At 33.5% G+C, this 22025-nt stretch overlaps 3 protein-coding genes across 9 annotated transcripts; 2 read left to right on the top strand and 1 right to left on the bottom strand.

Moving 5' to 3' along the window:
• The first annotated feature begins 6625 nt into the window (after positions 1-6625).
• Positions 6626-11968, top strand: LOC11436818 (phosphatidylinositol 4-phosphate 5-kinase 1). Of its 4 annotated transcripts, none has more exons than XM_024773459.2 (8): positions 6626-7864; positions 8132-8296; positions 8454-8619; positions 8716-8826; positions 8935-9128; positions 9228-9358; positions 9451-9493; positions 11407-11968. In XM_024773459.2, exons 1-8 carry the CDS (start codon positions 6957-6959, stop codon positions 11447-11449), a joined length of 1761 nt encoding a protein of 586 aa, XP_024629227.2. In that variant the 5' UTR covers positions 6626-6956; the 3' UTR covers positions 11450-11968. The 4 variants fall into 4 exon arrangements, with proteins under 4 accessions (XP_024629227.2, XP_013446919.2, XP_024629226.2 ...); XM_013591465.3 differs by having other exon boundaries at positions 9454-9493; positions 11407-11966; XM_024773458.2 differs by lacking the exon at positions 11407-11968 and adding an exon at positions 10556-11132.
• A 1695-nt stretch (positions 11969-13663) lies between these two features.
• LOC11440055 (uncharacterized) lies at positions 13664-18136 on the top strand. 3 transcript variants are annotated; one of them, XM_024773457.2, is made up of 9 exons: positions 13677-13945; positions 14035-14096; positions 14220-14311; positions 14853-15000; positions 15233-15364; positions 15459-15608; positions 15865-17496; positions 17589-17743; positions 17843-18136. In XM_024773457.2, exons 4-9 carry the CDS (start codon positions 14872-14874, stop codon positions 17988-17990), a joined length of 2346 nt encoding a protein of 781 aa, XP_024629225.1. In that variant the 5' UTR covers positions 13677-13945; positions 14035-14096; positions 14220-14311; positions 14853-14871; the 3' UTR covers positions 17991-18136. The 3 variants fall into 3 exon arrangements, with proteins under 3 accessions (XP_013446918.1, XP_003630398.2, XP_024629225.1); XM_013591464.3 differs by having other exon boundaries at positions 13664-14096; positions 15865-17484; XM_003630350.4 differs by having other exon boundaries at positions 13675-14096.
• Positions 18137-18230: 94 nt separating this feature from the next.
• On the bottom strand, positions 18231-22001 carry LOC11427623 (MACPF domain-containing protein At4g24290). Of its 2 annotated transcripts, none has more exons than XM_003630349.4 (6): positions 21578-22001; positions 21192-21430; positions 20693-20897; positions 19889-20072; positions 19582-19751; positions 18231-19184 (listed from the first exon to the last, which is right to left on the bottom strand). In XM_003630349.4, exons 1-6 carry the CDS (start codon positions 21833-21835, stop codon positions 18570-18572), a joined length of 1671 nt encoding a protein of 556 aa, XP_003630397.1. In that variant the 5' UTR covers positions 21836-22001; the 3' UTR covers positions 18231-18569. The 2 variants fall into 2 exon arrangements, with proteins under 2 accessions (XP_003630397.1, XP_024629229.1); XM_024773461.2 differs by having other exon boundaries at positions 21515-21656.
• Between the last annotated feature and the right edge of the window lie 24 nt (positions 22002-22025).

Below are 22025 nucleotides of genomic sequence, written 5' to 3'. Positions count from 1 at the left end.
AGACTTTCATTCTTCCTTTGATTTTTCCCCCAATCCAGTTTTATTTCCTTAAACATGGAAAATGAATTACAATAGTGATTCCATAGAAGATTTAGAGGCAATTAATTCACCATAAAGTCCAACTAATCTTCTTGTACGAATCTTCCCATTTAAAATTATATCATAGGATTGGAAAACTTGTTGCAGAAACGTATGAGGTGGTTTGTTGAACGCAACCAGAGTGGTCTGACTCTCCAAATCAAAAATTACCAAGTGAGTCCAAAGCGGAACTCCGGTGAAAGGAGGCGACGACGGTGAGATGTCAAGTGAGGAAAAAAAAGCGAGTGGTGTGGTGGTGGTTAGGAATAACATTAATAATGTCTTGGCTGCTCTTGGGTCATAAAAATAAACTAAATTGATTCCATAGGAAAATGAAATGGTTTCCAGATCTCTCACTTCTCCAAAACGTTGGAGATCAGTGAGAAGATCGGGTTCATGAGTCCAAACAGACACTAGCATACGACACTAACATACGACGATAGAGTGGGTGGGGTGGTTTGAGAAGTTAAGGGGATAATGGTATAACCATGGAACAAGAATGTAGTTGAGGGGGAGTGTGGTTGTATTATTTTGTGTTTTAAACAGGGGTTGTACTAGTGCTAACAACAATGAAGATCAATAATGGTATGTCAAAGATAAAACTAAATCTATCAATTATTTATTACATGTGTTGTGTACCCAAAAAAATGTTGTTAATAAGCTTTAGTTGAGTTTGTCTTTTATCGAGAAAAACACAAACATTATAGATACTAACTTCATGTGAGTGTTGTAATAAACTTTTTCCACCGTTCCCACAAACCAAATGTGACTGAGATAATAACGTTTTTAGTTGGTTTCTTTTTCTCTTCTAATTCATTTGTTCAATCTAATTAATTTATTTTATATTAACCAAATGACGTTGTACAATACCTCTTTTTTTTCTGTTATATTTAATTTAAATTGTTGTTAAATGCACATTGTGTAGTCTAATAAAGTGACACCTCCAAGATTGGGTTGTTGGTGTTGTTATTTCCTATTCATTACAAAATAAAAAATCTTTTGTTGTTGTTATTGTTGTTGTTTGTTTCTTCGTAAAATTAAACGAAAAATACAAAAACCTTTGAAAGATTTTCAAATAAAACAAGAAGATTTATATTTTAACAACATATTTGTCATCTTATTCTTTACAAGTGTACCATCTTTTCTTATTGTATTTTCATTATCCATTTGGAATTTTTCATTTTTTGACGTATTTTATGTTTAAGGAAAAAAAAAGTTAAATGTTTGTGTATTTCATTTATATGATAAAAGTTTACTATGTATTAATAATATATTTCAATTATTGTGTCAAACAAAAAATATATTTCAATTATAATGTATAATAATAGATCTGAATATGCAAAAAATCAACGTATATTAAGATTAAATTACTCAAAAGGTTAACATATATATAATTTAATAAAAAATCCAAAATATAATATAATAATATCAGTAATAAATATTATTATTCATAATTACTTAGTTAGTCTGTCCTAACATGTTTTTTTTTTATTTTTTTTTATGGATTTTAACCTATCTCTTTGAACTCGAAATTTCTTTGTGATATAGTTTTAGTAAACATAAATACTAACCTGCATCATGTTGTAAGTACGATATCCTATACTTTGTAACTAAAAAAAATTGAAATTCTTTTAACCTCATATAAACAATACCCTTTTATTTAATGTCACTAAAACGCAAACCACTGTTACGGTAACTTGATATTCATCAATAATATTTTTTTAAGCTAAAATATTGTAAATGAAGTCCGTAAAAGTTGTTTTGGTAACAAAATCGCAAGTAAAATACAATAAGTTAGAGAAAGTTGCATTGAGATTAAATTAGATAACTTTTCATTTAATGTTTCTTCTTAATCGATCATACACTTGTTATGCTTCATATATAACTTCACCTATCCCTCAACATACACCTCCATTCCTAGATGACGAACGAGATCCATTGAACCAACTCACTTCCGATGCTCGACGATAAAATAATATATTGTTTTGAAGGCATATGTTGAGATAATTATACATGAATATAGACCTAACCGTTATTTCAAGAGTGATTGCACCAGTGCATGGTTCAATATACATCCTTTAAATAATAAGGCAATTCATTGCTCATACTAAATTAAAAGTTCATTTGTGAAGTGTTCGTCGACAAAAGCATTGAGAACATATTTAATCCGAAGATTACATCGAATACATAAATCATAAATCAAAAGTTTATATGTGGAGTGTTCTTAGATGTTTACATATAATCTTAACCCATAAGAGAATTTAGTTATCCGGTGAGATCATAACTAACAAGAGAAGGTTGGTTCGTGTTGGAAAGACATTAATAAGCTTAAGTCCAAGCTTTCTAGCTCTCCCACGATGTTGCTAACATCTTCCTTTATCTAAAGTGTTATAAATACGTGTGATAAGTTCAAATTTCTTATTACACATCTATATACACTGTTTATGCAAGTGGTCATTTGTTAGACGAAGTTGTGGCCACCTAGCGAAATGAGTTTTTTTTAACTGTCTTAATTTGCCCAACGAACTGATTTTAACATATCTCCATTAAACTATCAATGTTTGCCTGTTTTCACTTCGCTGCAGCTCGCCTAACGAATCATATTTTGCCCAAACGCCTCTCAGATGCATTAGCCTGGCTTTCGGTGAGTGTACTTGGATCGCATTGCTTCATCCTAGTGTAATTATGTCCAAAACCTACAAAAAAAGTGAGAAATTTGACATAATAAATTTATGACATAATTTGTAGTATAAAACACACTTACATATAATTGGAGGTTTTTATACTAGATTATTTGCAAAAACAAATCGATATACGTTATAAAAAATAAGTGCAATTTAACACTTGTGAGTAGACTAGAGTGTAGATCGATCTGACATATTCTTAACCCTACTAGTACTACCCTTAAACTAGGGCTGGACAGAAATTGAGGTACCAGCCCAAACCGACCGAACCGAATGGCCCGAAGCGTGTCGGGTCGGGTTCACAGTTTAAGCGGGTCCATCGGTTCAAAGGAAGTGGTTTGGTGTGGGTTGTAATGGTCGATTTCGGGTGGGATGGAGTAGCCCATCGAAAATCAAACCGGACCGATCCATAGCTAGTTTACATTTGTATAAGTCCAACCCAAAATGGCAGCCCACTTATAGTCAGACCTAAACATATATAAACCTAATGCAAGAGAAAGAAACCCTAATCTACATAAGTTGTTATGTGCCGTCGTTGCTGTACTTCAATCCTCTATTGCTCTTCTCTCCCATCGTCCCATGTTGTTCTTCTTGTTCTTTCCAAAAATCCTATACACCATCTTTTAAACATCAAACAAACATCACAACAACAATATAAAACATGATTTATCACCAATCCTTTTGTTATTGTAATCATGTTTTTAGAAAATTGTGTTTTTATTAATCATCATAATTTCTAGAAACCATCTTCATTTTCCAGAAATCGTATTTTCAATCGTGACACATGAAATCGTCTTCATATGAAATTCAAGTACTAAATTTTTTTGTATTAATTATTTTTATTGTAAGTTTGACAGACTCTGTTTTGTTTGAAACATGTTGAAAAGCTTGAATTTATCTAAGTTGTTCTTTTCCATTTTAAACCGTTCCAACCCATCCGCACCAACCGACAATCCGACTAAACCGAAACCGACATAACCGACGACAAGGATGGGGTGGAACTAGGTGAGAGTTTTTCACCCACGGTAGACCGAAAATTCATATTTTTCGAACTGCCGTCGACCGAAACCGCTTGTTGTCCAGCCCTACCTTGGACCATGTACAATGGTTTTTTCATTCAACACCATTCAACACCCACTTTTTTTAATTCCTAGCACTCCACATCATTTTATCTCTCTTATTCAACACTCATTCAACTTTTACCCTCTCCAATAGTTTTTCATTCAACACTTTACCCCATCACTTTTTATTTCTTATTCTTATTTAATTTTATATATTTTTTTATAATTACATAAAATTACAATTATCGATTATAATTAAATTAAAAAACACTTAACAATTTATTTTTTTTGTAGAAACAAAATTTATTTAAATAATTTATTTTTATTTTCTTAACTTAAAATGTAATACAATAAGCTAAGCACGAGACACACAGAAAATTTAAAATACAAGGCAACATACTAATAGAAAGATAATAATATTAAGATAGTGAAAAATTTTGTTTTTTTTTTTTTTTGTGTCCAAATCAAATGAACCAAGTCTCTATCTATAGACAAAAAAAAATAATCATGAATTTTGGCAAAAAAAAAATTTAAAAAATTCATTTGTCATGAAATAATTGAGTTTAAATAATTAAGATGAGATTAATCGAGCAAACCAATCAACAAGTGTCACATGACAGCTCTTATCCACCACCACATTATCTCTCTGCGTCTGGAGAAAGACCAATCGCGCTTGTCAGGCGTGTGTAGTGCACCCTTCCTACAAACCACTTGTTTTGCGCCACATCATCTTCAGCTTGTCCCACCATTCTTCCATTCAACAAGTTGAATGCATTCAACATCTCTCCTCCACATCATCATCAAACACACCATTAGAGCACTTCCACTTGTTGAAGGTTGCTTTCAACATAACAATTCAACACCATTAGACATGATCTTAATTAGAGTACTTATCTGCGTAATATTTATTTATCATTTTTATCCAAGTAATGTCGGCTAAAAATTTCAATCAGAAAACTCAAAATTGTCACAATATAATTTAATAATAATTTCACATTCTAAAAAGTTCAAAACATAAATTTAAATGAAAATTTATTAATTTTAATAAAAATATTAGGGTTAATAGGTCTTTACCCCCCTGTAATATAGGGCACTTTTGGTTTTGCCCCCTGTAAATTATTTTTTTTAGATTCCGTCCTTGTAAAATGAAGATTCTTCAAGATTGCCCCCTGAGCCCTGTGACTCAGCAGAATCTATGATGTGGCACCTACATGGCTTTTTCTTTTTATTTTTTATTTTTTTGCTTGCCACGTGTAAAAAATAGTTTACACGTCATTTTTATTTAAAAAAATTAAAATAAAAAATAAAATTTAAAAAAACGAAAATCATATTTTAAAAAATCTGAAAAAATTCAAACTATTTTTTTAAATCGAAAAAAAATTAGATTTTTTTTCCAAAAATTAAAAAACATTCAGATTTTTTTCGAAATAAAAAAGTTTTTTTAATTTTTTCTACAAAGAATGAAAATTCTGGAAAATATTTTAATTTTTAAAAATTTGGATATAAATGTTTTTAAATTCCAACTATTTAATCTGAAAAAAAATTTGATTTTATTTAAATTTTTAAAATCTTAACTTCAGATATTTTCGAAAATTTTAAATTTAGAAAAAATTCTGATTTGTTTTTGAATTTTTTTAAAAAATCCAGTTTTTTTTTTTAAAATACTTCCTAATTTCAGAAAAAAAAATGATTTTATTTTTATTTTTTTAAATAAAAAATAAATTCGTAAAAATTCAGGAATATATTTTTTGAATTTTTTTCTAAATGCTAACTTAATATATTTCCCATCAATGACAGGAAAACCCATATGATATACCGTTTCCATTCTCGAACTTAATATATTTCCAAATTTTCCAAAAAAATTATACTAAATTTTAAAAAAAATCCGAATTAAATTAAAATTATAAAATTTGGGAAAAAAAAAGTATTATTTAATTTTTTTGAATTTGTAAAAAATATTTAAATTTTTTTCTAATTATTTAATTTCAAAAAAGAATTTATAAAATTTCTGGAATAAAGATTTTGAAATATAAAATATTTTTTTTTATTTTAAAAATTGAATTAAAAAAATCTGCATGTTTTTTCTGATTTTAACAAAAACCTGGAACTTATTTTTTTTTTAATAATCTGAATTTTTAAAAATATCTGAAATTTTTTTCGATTTTTTAAAAAAATAGATTTTTAAAAAGAATCTGGAATTAGGAAGTATTTTAAAAAAAATCTGAAACTTTATTTTAAAAAAAAAAATTTCAATTTTTTAAATTTTTGAAAAAAAATTTCTATTTTTTTTTCTGATTTTTAAATTATTTTTCGTTTTTTAAAAAATATAGATTTTTTAATTTTAAATGACATGTAAATTATTTTTTACACTTGGGATCCAAAAAAAATGAAAAATAAAAAAAAATGCCACATCATAGATTCTGCTGAGTCACAGGGCTCAGGGGGCAATCTTGAAGAATCTTCATTTTACAAGGACAGAATCTAAATTTTTTTTTTTACAGGGGGCAAAACCAAAAGTGCCCTATATTACAGGGGTAAAGACCTATTAACCCAAAATATTACAATTAACTTAAAAGTCCTTATATTAGATTTCTTATAAAAACTCATTATACATTGAGTTGGGGGAAAATCGATAATCTCAAATGGAAATAAATTGAGAAAAAAACGTGGAAATATTTTGTTAAAAAAATAAATAAATGGAGATCTTAAGCACTAATATAAGGAAGTTGGTAATAGTTAAGATTTATGGTAGATCTCCTCCATAAATAAAGTTTGGAAGTTGGTAATAAAGTTTCCATCATATCATAGGGTGGCGTTGGAACAGAGATAGCATTAAGACGTAGGCGTAGGAGCAGGGTAAGAGAAAACACGTGGAATTGTAAGATTTGTTTCTACATTATCATCAACATCATCATGGCTTGAATGAATGAATCAATACGAACACACACAAACCCATTTCAATTCATCACTAGCCGTGCGTGTCCTTTTGTCTTGTTCTCTCTCTCTCTCTCTCTCTCTCTCTCTCTCTCTCTCTCTTTTGTGTCTCTTCATTTTCCCTTGAAATGCTTCCTCCACCACTTCACTCTCCTCCGGCAATTCTTCCTCGCCGCCGTTAAACAACAACACCCAAACAATGCAAGAAACTCTCCCTCATCAACACCACAAACCACCTTCCAACACCCTCCTCCTCCGCTCACACCGCATAACTCCATCTACTCTCCCTAACGGCGACACCTACACCGGAGCCTTATCAAATAACAACACCCCTCACGGCACCGGAAAATACATCTGGTCAGACGGCTGTGTATACGGAGGTGACTGGAAAAACGGAAAACCAAACGGTAAAGGAAGATTCACCTGGCCATCAGGAGCAACCTACGAAGGTGATTTCATCTCCGGTCGAATGGAAGGTTTTGGTTCATTCATCGGTGTTGATGGTGATATGTATAGAGGAACCTGGCTAGCTGATAGAAAAAATGGGTTCGGTGAGAAACGTTATAGTAATGGTGATGTGTATGAAGGATGGTGGAGGTGTAACTTGCAAGATGGTGAAGGAAGGTATGTGTGGAAAAACGGGAATGAGTATGTTGGTGAATGGAAAAATGGTGCTATCTGGGGTAAAGGGGTTTTGGTTTGGGCTAATGGGAATCGTTATGAAGGGTTTTGGGAAAATGGGGTTCTTAAAGGGAATGGTGTTTTTACTTGGTGTGGTGAGGATTTTGAGGGGAATGAAGTAAAACAGAAGAGATGTGAGATGGACGGTTCAAAGGGTGTTGTTGGTTTTCCAAGGATTTGTATTTGGGAGCTTGATGGTGAAGCTGGTGATATTACTTGTGAGATTGTTGATAATGTCGATGCTTCTGTGTTTTACAAAGATGGTAGTAGTGAATCTGAAAATAGTAGTGGTGATAGTAGTTGTGGTTTGCTGTACAAGAGTCCTTCTTGGTCTCTTGATGGTGGCGAGGTTAAAAAGCCTGGTCAAATTGTGTCTAAGGGGCATAAGAATTATGATCTTATGCTTAATCTCCAACTGGGTATTAGGTATTTGCTTTTTTACTTGCTTTGGTTTTTGTTAGCTATGAAGCACATACACAGACACTGGACACCATTGTCACACATAGATACTGATAATAATTGGTAATAATTTAGCAAAACGAAACTAATTGAATGTAATCAGATGTGTCGGTATCATGTTTGACACCAGACACACCATCTATCTGAAATGTAGATGCTACCTTGTTTGTTAAATATTGTAATCATAATAATAGGACATGTTGATGTTTAGATGTTTTGTTTTGTTGCCTATAGATACACTGTTGGCAAGTATGCTCCTGTTGTGAGAGAGCTTAGAGGAGGGGATTTTGATCCCAAGGAGAAATTCTGGACTAGATTGCCAATGGAAGGATCCAAGTTTGCACCTCAACATCAATCAGTGGACTTCAGGTGGAAAGACTATTGTCCCATGGTGTTCAGGTGCTAACAATTTTCTTTAATTTTTTTTATTGATGCTTAAATTTCTGGTTATTTTTTATTTCCAAGTGAAGAAAGGTTGTTTGTGTATTTTCTATACTAACTGTGACAATATCTTGGTTGTTGCTCTTTTCTTGGTGGGTTGGTTGGATATATTTAGACATCTAAGGGAATTATTTGCCATAGATCCTGCGGATTACATGCATGCTATTTGTGGAAATGATTCACTCAGAGAGATGTCTTCTCCTGGCAAAAGTGGAAGCATCTTTTACCTCACTCAAGACGACCGTTTCATAATCAAAACGGTGAAGAAATCTGAAGTCAAGGTTTGTTGTTTTGTTTTTGGTCTCCTGCGCATTCATTATTTTAGAGATAAATGAATTTTGAACATTGTATTCACATAGTTAGTTGGCGTCTGTCAGGTGCTTATCAGAATGCTTCCACGTTACTACCAACATGTTTGTCAATACAAGAACTCTTTGGTAACTGCATTCTTAGGGGCACATTGTATCAAACCTGTTGGAGGTCAAAAGGTATGGTTTGATATTTGAATTCATAGAGTTATGCTGCTGTTTAAGCAATTTACCATTCTAATCGTTGTCTAAATGTAATGAAAGTTGTAATGCGTTGTTAAAAAACAGATTCGGTTTATTGTGATGGGCAATGTGTTTTGTTCGGAGTATCGAATCCATAAAAGGTTTGATCTCAAAGGTTCTTCTCATGGTCGAATCACCGATAAACCCCGGGAGGAAATCAATGAGACGACCACTCTCAAAGACCTTGATCTTGATTTTGTCTTTCGCCTAGAGCAGTCTTGGTTTCAAGAGCTTAAACGGTATGTTACCAAGTTGAACATTTTTTCTTACTTTTTTTTTTAATCATTTTTCATGCTGTTCTGATGGACTTGGCATTGTGTGCAATGAATTATGCTCAGGCAACTTGATAGAGACTGTGAGTTTCTAGAAGCTGAGGGAATCATGGATTACAGTCTTTTAATTGGCCTTCATTTCCGCGATGATTACTCAGTTGATGAAATGGAAAGTTCACCGCGTGATATGCAGTCAGGTATTTACCTCATTTCCATCTTATGTGTTTTTTTCTCTTTTCAAATGCTGAAATCCTCAAGGGATATAAAATCTCATGGATTATGAATTTAGCAGGCAAGAGAGACATGCATGATGATGAGATGCACATGCCCCGGTATGCTCTTTTCCCTTTTATTTTTATTTAAGCTTATTTTCAATCTCCTTGCACTTTTCATTCACCGATATTCAATAGAAGACAAATTTTGAGATTTAGAAATCTTGATCCACTTGTTTTAGTTTCTGGCTTGTGCAATTTTAATGTAAATTCAAACCTAGCAAGTATTTCATTGTACAAGTACAGTCGAATAGGACAATCTGGATTCTTTCATTCACACACCGGCTGTTACTTACAAAACGTTACCAGCTATGAAGCACAAAAACATAGGCACCAGTCACGACAGTGACACTGACATGTTGAAATTGGTAATACTTCGAGATATTGAAGTAATTGGATATAATCACATGCCTTGGTGTGCCACATAGGTTGCCACTACTGAGATGATTTAGAGAGGGGGGGTAGTATTTTTGTCTTTAACACCAATATCTTGTTTGCTTCTGTTGGTGGCAATTGCTTTTCACTTCTATGCATGTTCCACACCCTTGCAGTTTATTGCGTATGGACCCGGGTCTAAAGACAAACAGAGAGGCTGAACTGCTTTTTCTGTTTTGAAATGTCACTATGGCCCATGTCATGCCCACACAAAGTGCCAAGAGGTCATGGTCTTGAACAAACAAATCAGTGTGTAGTGATGAATCAGTGCTATATTTGGCATTCACTAGTCCTTTCTATCTACTATGACTTATTGAGCTATTTTTAAAAATATGATCCCTATGTTTGAGCATAGAGATGCACCTAAAATGACTTCAAGTTGTCCTCACATAACTGGACTATGTTGTTGTGTTGACATTTTGATACAAATGCTAGTGGGGTCATTTTGATTTGGTAAGGCCAAACGGTAGCTGACTGGGATTTGATGGATCAGTGATGTTTTCTATGACTTGAAACTTGGGGGAAACTTAACAATTTTTGTATTTTTCTAGAATAAAAATATGAAAACCAAAATGATAATTTGTGAGTTTCATAGGGGTAAAAAATTGATTTTACTGCAATTAGGATGTAATTAGTAATTTAGATCCAAGTTATACATATCCATAACCCTGAATCTTGATATTTCAGGGGACCCTTAATCCGGCTAGGAATGAACATGCCTGCCAGAGCTGTGAGGGTGTGTAGTGGAAGTAGCAACAATTCTACTCCTTGTTCAGAGAGTAGTAGTGAGATCTCTGATGTGATCCTCTACTTTGGTATCATTGACATTCTCCAAGACTATGATATTAGCAAAAGGATAGAACATGCGTACAAGTCACTACAAGTGGATTCTACTTCCATCTCAGCCGTTGGTCCAAAACTATACTCCAAAAGGTTTAGGGATTTCATACACAGAATCTTTGTTGAAGACAAATGACACAGACACATGTTTGGACAAAAATCAACGGGACCTATGCAAGAAAGAAAATGTTCCAAACATAGGTCATTGGCATCAAATTAAATCCATTAGATTAGTATATAGTGGTTGTTGATGGCTAAATTTTTCTTATAGCCATTTCAAGTATTATAATATGGGTGGGGGGAGAAAAATCGAGACACCACTTATGTCAATGTTTTTTCCCTTTTGTAGTGGGGAGTGGTTGTCACAATAGCTTATGCATATAAAAATCACACGGCATGATTAGTTTTTCCTTTTAATTGCTTATGTTGTGCATATGAATCAATTGTGGGGTGTGGAGAAAAGGGGTATAGGGTATGGAATGAAGATTCAAATTGATTAGGGATATAAATGTAGTGAGAGAGTTAGTTTTGATAACAGAATTGAATTGAACATGTGTTTCTGTTGGAGAAATAAAAAAAAAATGGTTTAGCTGTTGAACAAGAAAGAAAAAGTTGACATAGGGGACCCAAGTTTGTCCCTCAATATCTCTCTAATGTGCTTTTCAAACTTCTTTTTATTTTTTCTTCCACTTTTGCAGTGAGTATATATGCCATAAAAAGAAGAGAAAGGCACAGGAATGAAAGAGGTAGTGTTTGGTTGTTTTATTTGTTTATTTTTGTCTCTCCTGTCATTGTATAAACCATGAAACCAAGTTTGAAAAAAAGGTGGAAAACTCCCTATCTATTTTGTCCCTTTTTTTCCTTCTTTTGAACAATGCCAAGACCAAGTAGCTGACAAAATGACGAAGCTAACACGTCAAATGTGGACCTATGTTATGTGTGGACCAATGTGGCATCTGATAGGTATTTATGCATATGTTATGCCTTCAACATTTTAATATTAAGAAAAAGACAAAGTGATAGAACTTGTTAGAGAAGTCTCACCTTCACTGATCACCAAGCCGTATTCCAGAAGAAAAAACTGGAGATTTGAAACATGAAAGGCCCACAGACCAAAAAATAATTGTAATATACAAGTAGATTTGTGTTGGTAAATAAAGGGTATTATGGGCATGTTTGGAATCACAATAAGTTTCGGAAAAACTACGTTGATACTATAATTTTGTTAAAGTTTTAAATTGTAATTTTATTACAATGACACACAATAATTATGGTAAACTTAAAGCTCAATTCAAATTCAAATATGTAAGTAACGTCATTGTTCTATGCCTACTCGAATTTGTTTTTTTTTTTTTTTTTTTTTTTTTTTGTGTGTGTGTGTGGGGGGTTATTGTTAAATGTTAAGAGAGTAATTTCATAAGAATAGCAAGAATTTATGTGTTCTGCGGTGTAATCCACAGATTACATCTCATGCGTTTCGTTTTTTGTTGCTTCGGAATCAACTATTATCCTTTTTTTGTGTGATCATGTTCTAGGAGCTGTGTATTGTGTGCAAGCAACTTAGGTTCTATTCATCTTATTGAATAGTGTTAATTAACATCCAATACTTTTGCATTCTCTCTCATCTCAACTCTCTTATCTTGTGTGTTCTTTCTCCATGCTGATTTTAAGCTTCCAAGTGTCCTTTTGTGTTGAACCAAGACCATACATAGAATTCTCTCATCATCCTTTACAATACATTACCCTCAAAACTATTTCAGGAGAAGTGCAACTATAAAAACTCTAATTAGAGGGAGAATAATTAATAAACTTTGTAAGATTTTGAAGTTTTGTCCGGTCCCTTTAAATATAACATTGAACAAAGGTTTTTAGAGTTTCTTTTTCCATCCTCCAAGCTTATCATCTGTCCTATATTTTGGACTGTATATTCTAAAACGTGAAAAAATGTTCAAATACCCTCCACAAACACTCCATGAAATAGAGCGCGCGAGAAGCTTGCGGTGAAAAAAGAAACTCATATTTTCATCTTATCATACCTTATTTTTTTTATTTTTTTTTCCAGATCAAATGAACCCAAGTTTGGGCTTGTTTGATGTTGTAATGGGGCCTGAACTAGTTGGGCCAAGCAACACAGATTAGTCTTGTTTTTTTGTTTTTGTTTTTCCTTTTTGTGGAATTTCTTTTTAGGCCTCTAAAATTTTATTTTTACTCTTAATATATACCTTTGGGACGGAGGGTTTGGGAGTTATCTGCTGCTTATGTGAAAGACAAACTAGGCGGAACTAAAAATCGACGTCTAATTACATAAAAGTATTGGAATATATGAGAGGGTAGTCTTAATCATCATCAATTGAATTTGTAAAGAAAATTTCCTGGAATATTAAATGAATGTTTTTTTGGTACAAGAATTCTAAATGAATTTGACAGGAAGAATTTTAAATGATTATTACTTAACACTTTTTTAAAAAATATTACAACTAGCAATATAATTTCCAACACTTAATACCCTGAAAGGTTAAAAATACAAAAGGGACAAGAATTAGGGATGTGCGTATGGAAGGTACACGTAACGCAATTAGCGCAAGATATGGTGTGGGGTATGAAATTGAAAGCTATGCCTGATTTCTTTCATCGTAACCACGTTCTTACCTTCAATGCCATACATACCATATTTTATGAATATGATACGCATATTAAAATAACTTGAGAATTAATTAATGAATGCATGCATCAGAAATGAAAGACACAATAATTCATTTTAAATAAAAAAAGGAATGTTGACTAGATCGTTTCATAGGACCAATACCATGGAGTTGGCGTTCATCTAGAACAATACTAATTCCTCAAAATATGCCATTTATCCAGGATCACGATGATAATAATTAATCGTAATTTAAGTCAACAGAAAAATAGTAAAAAGGCAGTCAAGAAAATAAAAAACAATTTGTAAAAATTGTTTCTTATACCTATTTTTTTTATACATAGTCATAACTCATAAGTTCTTTCCATAATTAAGAGTATATTTATTTTTACTATTTGGTCAAACTTGTTTTTTGAGTAAAAAAATAAAGGAATGAGACTAAAAAGACAATGAGAATGGAAAGCGTTAATAATCGAGATTCATATGATGACCACTGAGTGTGTTTCAAATATGTATTGTAACTGACAACTACCAATACAATAGGACACAAAAAGAGAGGCAGAATCCTCACTGTGTCTTATGTAACCACATCCTAGGTACGTAATATATAGAAGAAGACATGTATGTAGTAGTATATGCTTGAGATTATTGTGTCTTTCTTTTCACATAGTTATGGTTTGTGAAGTGGAGGAATCCTCCTCCTCTGCTGAATCCAGCTTCCGTGAACTCGACGATGCATTCTTGCAGGTTAGTTAATCAATCATCACTCTCATCTCTTCATTTCACTCACTATTATTATCACCATACGTTTATTCTTTTGAGGTCATTTGTTCATTATACTAGCAATTTTGTTTTCTCATTAATTTACAGACTCAAACGAGAATATGGCTAGGAGAAGTATTGCAGATAAGATTAGATGACCAACTCATTATATCAGAATTACTTGCTGATGGAGAATTGCTGTAAGTATCTATCTGCTCTTTTTACTTTTTATAGATATTTATAGACATATAGTTATCTTCGCTTTCCATTTATGGGCAGGATTGTGTTTACATATAGTATTTTAAGTGTGGATTTAAAGTATACTCATAGGCATAGTACGGATGTCCACACGAAAAATTGATTTGATAATTGCTTAAATGCAAAATGTACGCTTGCTCAAATTTTTAGAAAAGTGTATACTATTTTGCATTTAGGTTGACTGATTAGTAGAAAAATGTTGACTGATTAGTAGAAAAGCTAGCAAGTATCCTGTTCTCATTCTCAATATTTAGGGCTCAAATTTTTACTGCGATTCAGGTTTTTAAGAACGTAACATCCATCAGGGTAAAAATAATTATTACGTTATAGTTCTACAACATGATTCAGATCACTTCCTCATGAAAGAAATTAAGGGGTAAAACTCCTTTCTTGTTCTGATTAGAATTTAACCCCAAAAGGCATTAGACAAAAATTAAGCTTGTACATTGCTTTGAATCTTATTACAATTCAATCGGTTTGTAGGTTTGAAGTGTCAAAAGTGATGTGGAAATTGCTGTTGGAAAAGCATATGGAGCTTAGGCACATAAAATCATACAAAAGTCACCCATTTGCTTCTAGGAGGAACAGTGGGATGTATAGGCCTTATTCTAATGTTGATTCATTTCTGAAGGTAAATTATTATTGACCATTAAATCATATCTATGTTAGTTTGAAATCTATGATGTGTTATACTGAATTACTGATAATGACTTTTTGAGAACTTCTCTGGATGGTAGACATATGAATACAAGAAAGGCAAACTCTGAAACATATTTTTGTGTTTGTTTATACTTTATATTTTCAAGTTTTGCAGGTATTATTAATTAGATATCTAAATAATTACAGTTTCTTTTGATGTGTAGATTTGCAAAATCTTAGGGTTGACTGGAGTTGATCTGTTCACTCCATCAGATGTAGTTGAGAGAAAAAATACTCGAAGAGTTTGTATATGTATTCGCTCATTCTCAAAAAAATCAAGGTCTATGAATGTAAATGTAAGGAAGTTTCATGACATTCCTCATAATCTTAATTTACCTGACCTTATATTTTGTTCTGTAGTTTTATCTAATTAATATAATGTGGTGACAGGTTCCAGATTTTGATATTGTGACATGTATGGTAGCCATGCCCAAGGATATGGTTAGATGCATCCGCAGAAGCATAGAACTGTCTCAAAGCATCCTTGCAGATTCTTCTAATCATCACTTACAGAACCCTTCGAGACGGAAATCTAATCAGGTCTGTCCTTGAGTTCACTAACCAATTTAAAGAAACATTAAATTGTAACTCAATTGTCACTTATCTAATTCTTTAAGACTCGAATGTTATGATGATGTAGGAGGTTATATTCCAACAAATGTTTTTAACTCCAATATAACCCAAAATTAAATGTAAATAAATTGCTATGTAAATGTCATCTGTACCTTGTGCATGCCTCTACCAAATCATTTTGCAACTTTTATATCTAAAAAGCTTTATGCTTCTGCTTATGTAGGGCTACTCATTTACAAGCTCCAATAGAGACTACTTGACATATTCAGACCCTGATAGTGACAGAGATATCATGCATCCATTTCCTCAATTATATGATTTACCTGCTGATGACTTGTATGATTACAAGTCAGAGATAAACTACAATATACCGTTTCTAACGGGTGAAAGTGATTTTGTGTCCGAAGATTTAGATCAATTGGATATTCAAAATCAACAGAGAAATGAGAATTCTAATGACGAGTTGGAAATCTTATCCTCAATGGAATCTTCAGAATATAATGTAGAGGAATCTTCGGAATACAATGTAGAGCATGAACATGATTACAAGCTGATTGGTATGACATCTCCTTTAGATACTAGAGTAGAGCAAGTCCAAGAAAGTAGGACCACAGACTTTGATTTCTTTGATCATGTTTTATCAAGAAACAATGCTTCTGTCATCTGGACTCATATGAGTACGAATGACAAAACATCAATTATAGATGCTGCATCGTATGCAAAAAACAAAAGGGGCTCTGATATGATTGGGGAAGTAAATAGTAAACCAAATGTACATAAAAGTGCTAGCTCTCACGGTTCAAACCAAACTCCACAGTCTATTGAAAGTGGTAGATGTTTTGATCTTTCTGATAATATGGAGGTTCTTCAAGTAGCTGGCATGAGCTGTTCGACAAGGGAACCACTGAACTTAGGAGATCTATTTGATGCAGAGAACAATGTCCAGAACATTGAGTCCTTTAAATCGCACAATGACAAAAATGATCAACGGGACAAGATAAAAGAATATGAAGCTCAAGACATAAAATGCAAGGAATTGGCATACGGTATCACTTCCTGTGCAAGAAATTCATATTCTGCAAATAAATTTGAGGAAATCGAGCATTCATTATACTCTCCTGACTGCCACTTCTGCAATACTAACTCATCAGATAGAGATGCATCTCATTGCAATGAAATCAGTTCAACTATACTGGAAAAGTCTCTAGCAGATGAAGGCATGGAGTCTCAAGTTGATTCGAGGTGCTTGGATAATGCTAGTTGCAACCAACCCGGGGAGCTTCTGTCCTGTCACTCTTATTATTTGCCTGAGTTTTGTAAATGGGATCAGAAAGGAAAATGTGCTACGACATCAAATACTGTGAAAGATAGCCAAAGTTCCTCATATTTTTTGGAAGATGGCTCTCAAAAGGAAAATACACCTTGTAAACAAAAGGATTCCAAAGTCTTGATGTCTAAGGTTATGTTGTCCTGTGTGCCAAACATGGAAGGTGTAGTTAGAGCAGCTGCTATTAAGTTGGGCAGTGACGGTAAACTAAACAATGGTTGTTTGGATCTTGCATCTGATGCTCTAGGTGTAGAAAAATGTGAAAGATGTCTCACTCAAGATGACGATACTAACGGTTCCTGTGATGAAGGTATTACAGCTCAAGACATTGACGATGGAGGTCAGAGAATACTAGATATGATAACCAATGATGCTGTAGCTCTTACTAACTGTGATGATGTGTCTCACATTGGATGTGGCAAAACAAATCAAAGCTCAAAACTTGAATGCAATGATGCTCATCAGGCATGTCAATACTACGAGGATCACATTTACCATCCAGAACATGCTGACATGGTGCGTATTAATGTAAGTGTAGACTTCTGATCCTTTATCAGGAATGCTTATGTTAACTCATTTCTGTATGCAAATTGAATCTGTCTTGCAATTTCGTTATGTAGGAAGTAAAACTAGAAGATGAGAGCGTGCACTCTTTAGAAACAGAAGGAGGCAGTGTAGAAATACCAAAATTAAAACCCAAAAAGAAGCAACTGTTAATAACAGTCATGGGTGGTGCCGCCGCCGCTGGTTTATTATTCATGTTTTTGCATCTAAGGTTTGTGCAGAGCTTAGACCTATTTTTTAGGCTGTCAGATAATGCTGCTTTTGTTAGTCCATACTTCATCCATTTGAATTTTTATATTTTGTTTTGCAGGAGGAATGTTGGAGAAAAAGTTGCACAACCAAGTAAAACATCAAGTCATAAAAACAAAGAGAAGGGTCAGAAAAACTCAACGCAGAAATCAAAAAGGATAAATCAAACAAAAGAGGTTTATCCAGCTGAAAATATCCAGTTAAAGTGATTCGGGTTTAGGTCTTTCATATACAAATAATAATAAAGGTTAAAAAAGGCATTAGATTTGTTTTTATTAGATTCATTTTTTAATGAATTTTATAACTTATTCATTCTGTGTTCCCTTCAATAAAATAAAAAAAAATATTCATTCTGCGTTAACATATTTAATATGGTCATGCAATCATATTTTACAGTCTTGTCATATTTTTGTCATATTTACACGCGGGTAGAAAGAAGCAATTAGATGTAGTAAAAGTGTAAAACTATCACTGTGGGGTAACTATCTCCTGAATGAGTACAACGAGTAATTTACTATCACTGTGGGGTAACTATCTCCTTAATGAGTACAACGAGTAATTATATGCAGAATTTTATGGGTACCAATAAGGATACGCGCGACCTTAGTTTTTACCACACGGCTGTCAAACATTCAATCGTACACATGTTAAAGGGTGTCAATAAAAACTATTACAGCTTCAGGCGTAAAGCATCACCAAATCCAGCAAACTCTTCAGGCAGTGAGCCACACAACAAACATCGAAAGGAGGCCAACCGATCACTAAAGCACTGTTAAGTAGTTTTGATCTCAGACTGTACCAAAGCTCAATAGTGAATACTTAACAAGGAGATATATTTTTCCATTGTGTACATAAAGCTTTGCTCCGGACACAGCCCAATATCCTGGAGTGTTTTTTGGTCCCCTGATCCTTTCCATTCTGTCCACATACCTTTGAAGCTTAGGTGTTCGCACTGGTCTAGAGAGGGCACCAGAATATAAAAGAGGATGAACAGTCTCCTCACCAGGAATTGGATAATCCATATATCCCTCTTTGGACTTGCCAAGATTGGAGGGTTGGTCCCACTCAGGTGGCTTCTGAAGGGTAGCACCAATAACTTTGGAAAAGTGCAGCCGTAAAAGGAGACATTTCTTTTCAACTTGTAACTGAGCTCCTGTGACAATGGAAAGACTATCATCTGATTCAATCGGAGCAGTACAAACATATGAAAAGCAGTTCCATTTCAGTTTCTTGTGGTACTTGCAGCTATACGAGTCACAAGACGAATAAGCAGGTGCATTGTCTGCTAGTGGTAAGGACTTGGGTAGAGAAACCAGATGCTGCAGATTAATGGCCAACCGGTTGCTTCTTTTCCCTTCCAATTGTAATCTAAGGCCAGTTACTGGCCTAATGCCTACATCTACCTGTCATCAAGAAAAAAAGAAGCTAATGCAATTTAGAAATTCTTAGCAACCCAGAGTGTATTTATTCTAATTAAAGAGTGCTCCTTTTATAGGACAGAGTACAGAAGTTAATTCCTTAAATCAAGAAGTAATTTACTATTGTTCACATTTTCATCTTTTAAATATTTGAAATTCACACTTTTGGTCCTTGACGTTAATGGATCTCTAGTAGTAACTTGTGCTATGCCAACCCATCCCTACTTAGAGATTCAACAACTAATGCAAGGAAACAACTAACGCCTTCTCTTTATTAGTAACTAAAAGGTTACATCTTTGGAGCCTCACAGTTTACCAGCACATTGAAAGCATGGGAAACACCAACTCAAAAAACATAAGAAATACAAGCTGGAAAACTTACTAGATTTGTATTTATGTAAAGCTTAGGACCCAAGATACTAAATCGTAGCGAGGACTGGTTCACTTGATGCTTCCAGTTATAATCAAGATGTATCTTGCCATGTATAGGGGCCCATACTCTTGGTAGTTGAAACTCTAAAAATTGAAGGAGATCTTCAATTGGAGGTTTGTCTGTTTCAGTAGTCACAATTTGTTTGCAAGTTCAGCTAAATCAGTTTCAGTGAGAGATTATTATTTTTCTTAAAGCTCTTTCAGCTTTGCAATAGAAGAGCATAGAACAAAACAAATCAAATAGAATTATTACTTACATTGAAGATAGAGGTTTATTGCACGGGCAGCAAATCCATATCCCGGGATACCTGACAAAAGGGTTGTCAGAGGGAGAAGATGCATTGATATGATGTCAGGTTCTGAGTCAATAGTATCCAACCATTCACTATGGTTCATATTTTGACTGCTTCCACCCCTCCTAATGTGTATCTCAAAAATATTCTGCAATACAGATATTAAGATAAACATAACAATTTATGTTTATTATATTGAGCATAAAATGGAACTAAAGGAAGGTTCAACTATGTGCACAAATGAAAGTGCATAAAATGAATAATCATTCTTAGAAGAAAATATCCATACTGGGGTGAAATATTCCAGATGTAATGCAAGATACATAATATATGCAAATAAGAAATTTAATTTGCATTTGTTTTAACAAGCATGTAGGTACTCGTTTGATGAACACTAACTTAAAACATTTTCCTAAAAAACCATGTAAAACAGAAATGATTTGAAATTTATCTCCAACTTCACACCTTAAAATACATGAGCTCAGCATGGTAAAACTTTAACTAGTAAATTAACTCAATCAATTACAGGGATGTTAATAACCAAGAAAAAGAAACTGATCTTAACATTTCAATTTTAAAAAGTATATTGCCGAAAACAACTTTTTAAGGAAATAACAACTTTATGTTACTTATACGTATGCAAAGAACATGCATACCCAGGTTTTTATGTTTTGTGGGGGAATGGAGGGGAAGGGTTTTCTAAAAGTCTTGCCTTAGAATTAAACCAAGTAAAACATGCGCAAAGTCAAAATAAAAAATGTTCGGTACCTTTTTTTTGTTACTCAAGTTTTGAGAAGCCAAGCAATGATTATTTGCAGAATCCATAAACTTCATGTTAGCTGTTTCTGTCAAAAGTTTTTGAATACTAGCTGGATCATGGTGATTTGATGTATCATCTTGTCTAACGTATAGCACATCCTTTCCTCCCATGCTCACCCCAACTATGACATGAGTTCCGAAACGTTCAATGAACCTAGCACGAATCAGCATAAATTACTTTATCATTGTGAAGTTACAAATATAGATTGTCAATAGTTTCACCTAATGACATCCAATCATCACAATCAAATAATTAATGAAGAGCAATGCATAATACAAATTTGAATGAAATTAGGGGGAGGGGATTAACGAAGTTGTTTTCATTCATTATAACTGGTAAAGAATATAATAGGTTGAAATTGACAGAAAAAGAATAACAACTTGCATATGTATATAAACTTGGTTTACTGTTAGGATGAGTTGTTACTTGAGTATTTAGGAGCCTAACCTTGTCAAGGCCCCAGCGTCCCATAATGATGGCACAACTTCTTTGACATGATCATGGAGTTGACCATGATACTTTTCTAATTCAACAGCATAGCGTTTGATGAACCAACCATCATAAGCAAGATGGATGATTGAATCCAATTCTTTTGTACCGTGAAAATGCAACCCAAATGAAGCACAAAAGTGACCGGATGCAGTTTTTCCATCCAGGCGCATTTCATGGTTGAAATGTTGTAACATCTGAAACAACACATTAAAGACATGATCTTAAAAGTGTTAATTATACTTAGCGGCGGTAATTGTAGGTTTTTCTTGGCAACCTACCACTTCGTATGATGGTATCTTTAGTTGTGCTCAGTCCCATTTTTGTGGAAAGTAGAAACAAACCTGTTGCAGGGAGAGAACATCTGAATTGATTCTAATAGATTCTCCTCCAACACATCTGATAGAATTTGAAACATCTGGAATTGAAACCCCTCCCGGAATCTCCAAACGACGGCACTGTTCTTTATCGATGAGGATCAACCGTGAACCAGTCTTACAGTTGTCAAAGTTGATATCTTGTGTTAAATCAAAACCCAACCCAAGTATGTTTATTGCTTTCTGGGCAGCTTCAAAACCAGAAACACTTGGTGATTGTGCCATTACTCTACTTGAATGTCAACTGCTACATGCAGACAATACATACACAGATGGAATCATTGCATTGCATTGCACACTTATAATTAATATGAAGCAAATTTAAAGATGAAGTTTGACTTGTTTGCTGGAAAAGTGTTGGAAGCAGCTAGGAAACAGGATAACATACATACAGACATACAGGGCGGGAAATGTT

This window comes from Medicago truncatula, chromosome 8 (assembly GCF_003473485.1).
Source record: "Medicago truncatula cultivar Jemalong A17 chromosome 8, MtrunA17r5.0-ANR, whole genome shotgun sequence".
Taxonomy (NCBI): Eukaryota; Viridiplantae; Streptophyta; class Magnoliopsida; order Fabales; family Fabaceae; genus Medicago; species Medicago truncatula.
The sequence above is the reverse complement of the archived record's forward strand: the minus strand, read 5'-3'. Positions and strand labels throughout refer to the sequence as shown.

Coding starts and splice junctions, on each gene's coding strand:
- LOC11427623 (XM_003630349.4), bottom strand. CDS start 21,835: ATGGCACAATCACCAAGTGTTTCTGGTTTTGAAGCTGCCCAGAAAGCA. Junction 21,431..21,577: donor ATGTTCTCTCCCTGCAACAG/GTTTGTTTCTAC, acceptor GTGTTGTTTCAG/ATGTTACAACATTTCAACCA. Junction 19,752..19,888: donor AATAAACCTCTATCTTCAAT/GTAAGTAATAAT, acceptor CTACTGAAACAG/ACAAACCTCCAATTGAAGAT.
- LOC11436818 (XM_024773458.2), top strand. CDS start 6,957: ATGCAAGAAACTCTCCCTCATCAACACCACAAACCACCTTCCAACACC. Junction 8,620..8,715: donor TGAAGAAATCTGAAGTCAAG/GTTTGTTGTTTT, acceptor GGCGTCTGTCAG/GTGCTTATCAGAATGCTTCC. Junction 9,494..10,555: donor GATGAGATGCACATGCCCCG/GTATGCTCTTTT, acceptor TTGATATTTCAG/GGGACCCTTAATCCGGCTAG.
- LOC11440055 (XM_003630350.4), top strand. CDS start 14,022: ATGGTTTGTGAAGTGGAGGAATCCTCCTCCTCTGCTGAATCCAGCTTC. Junction 15,365..15,458: donor CAAGGTCTATGAATGTAAAT/GTAAGGAAGTTT, acceptor ATGTGGTGACAG/GTTCCAGATTTTGATATTGT. Junction 15,609..15,864: donor CGAGACGGAAATCTAATCAG/GTCTGTCCTTGA, acceptor CTGCTTATGTAG/GGCTACTCATTTACAAGCTC.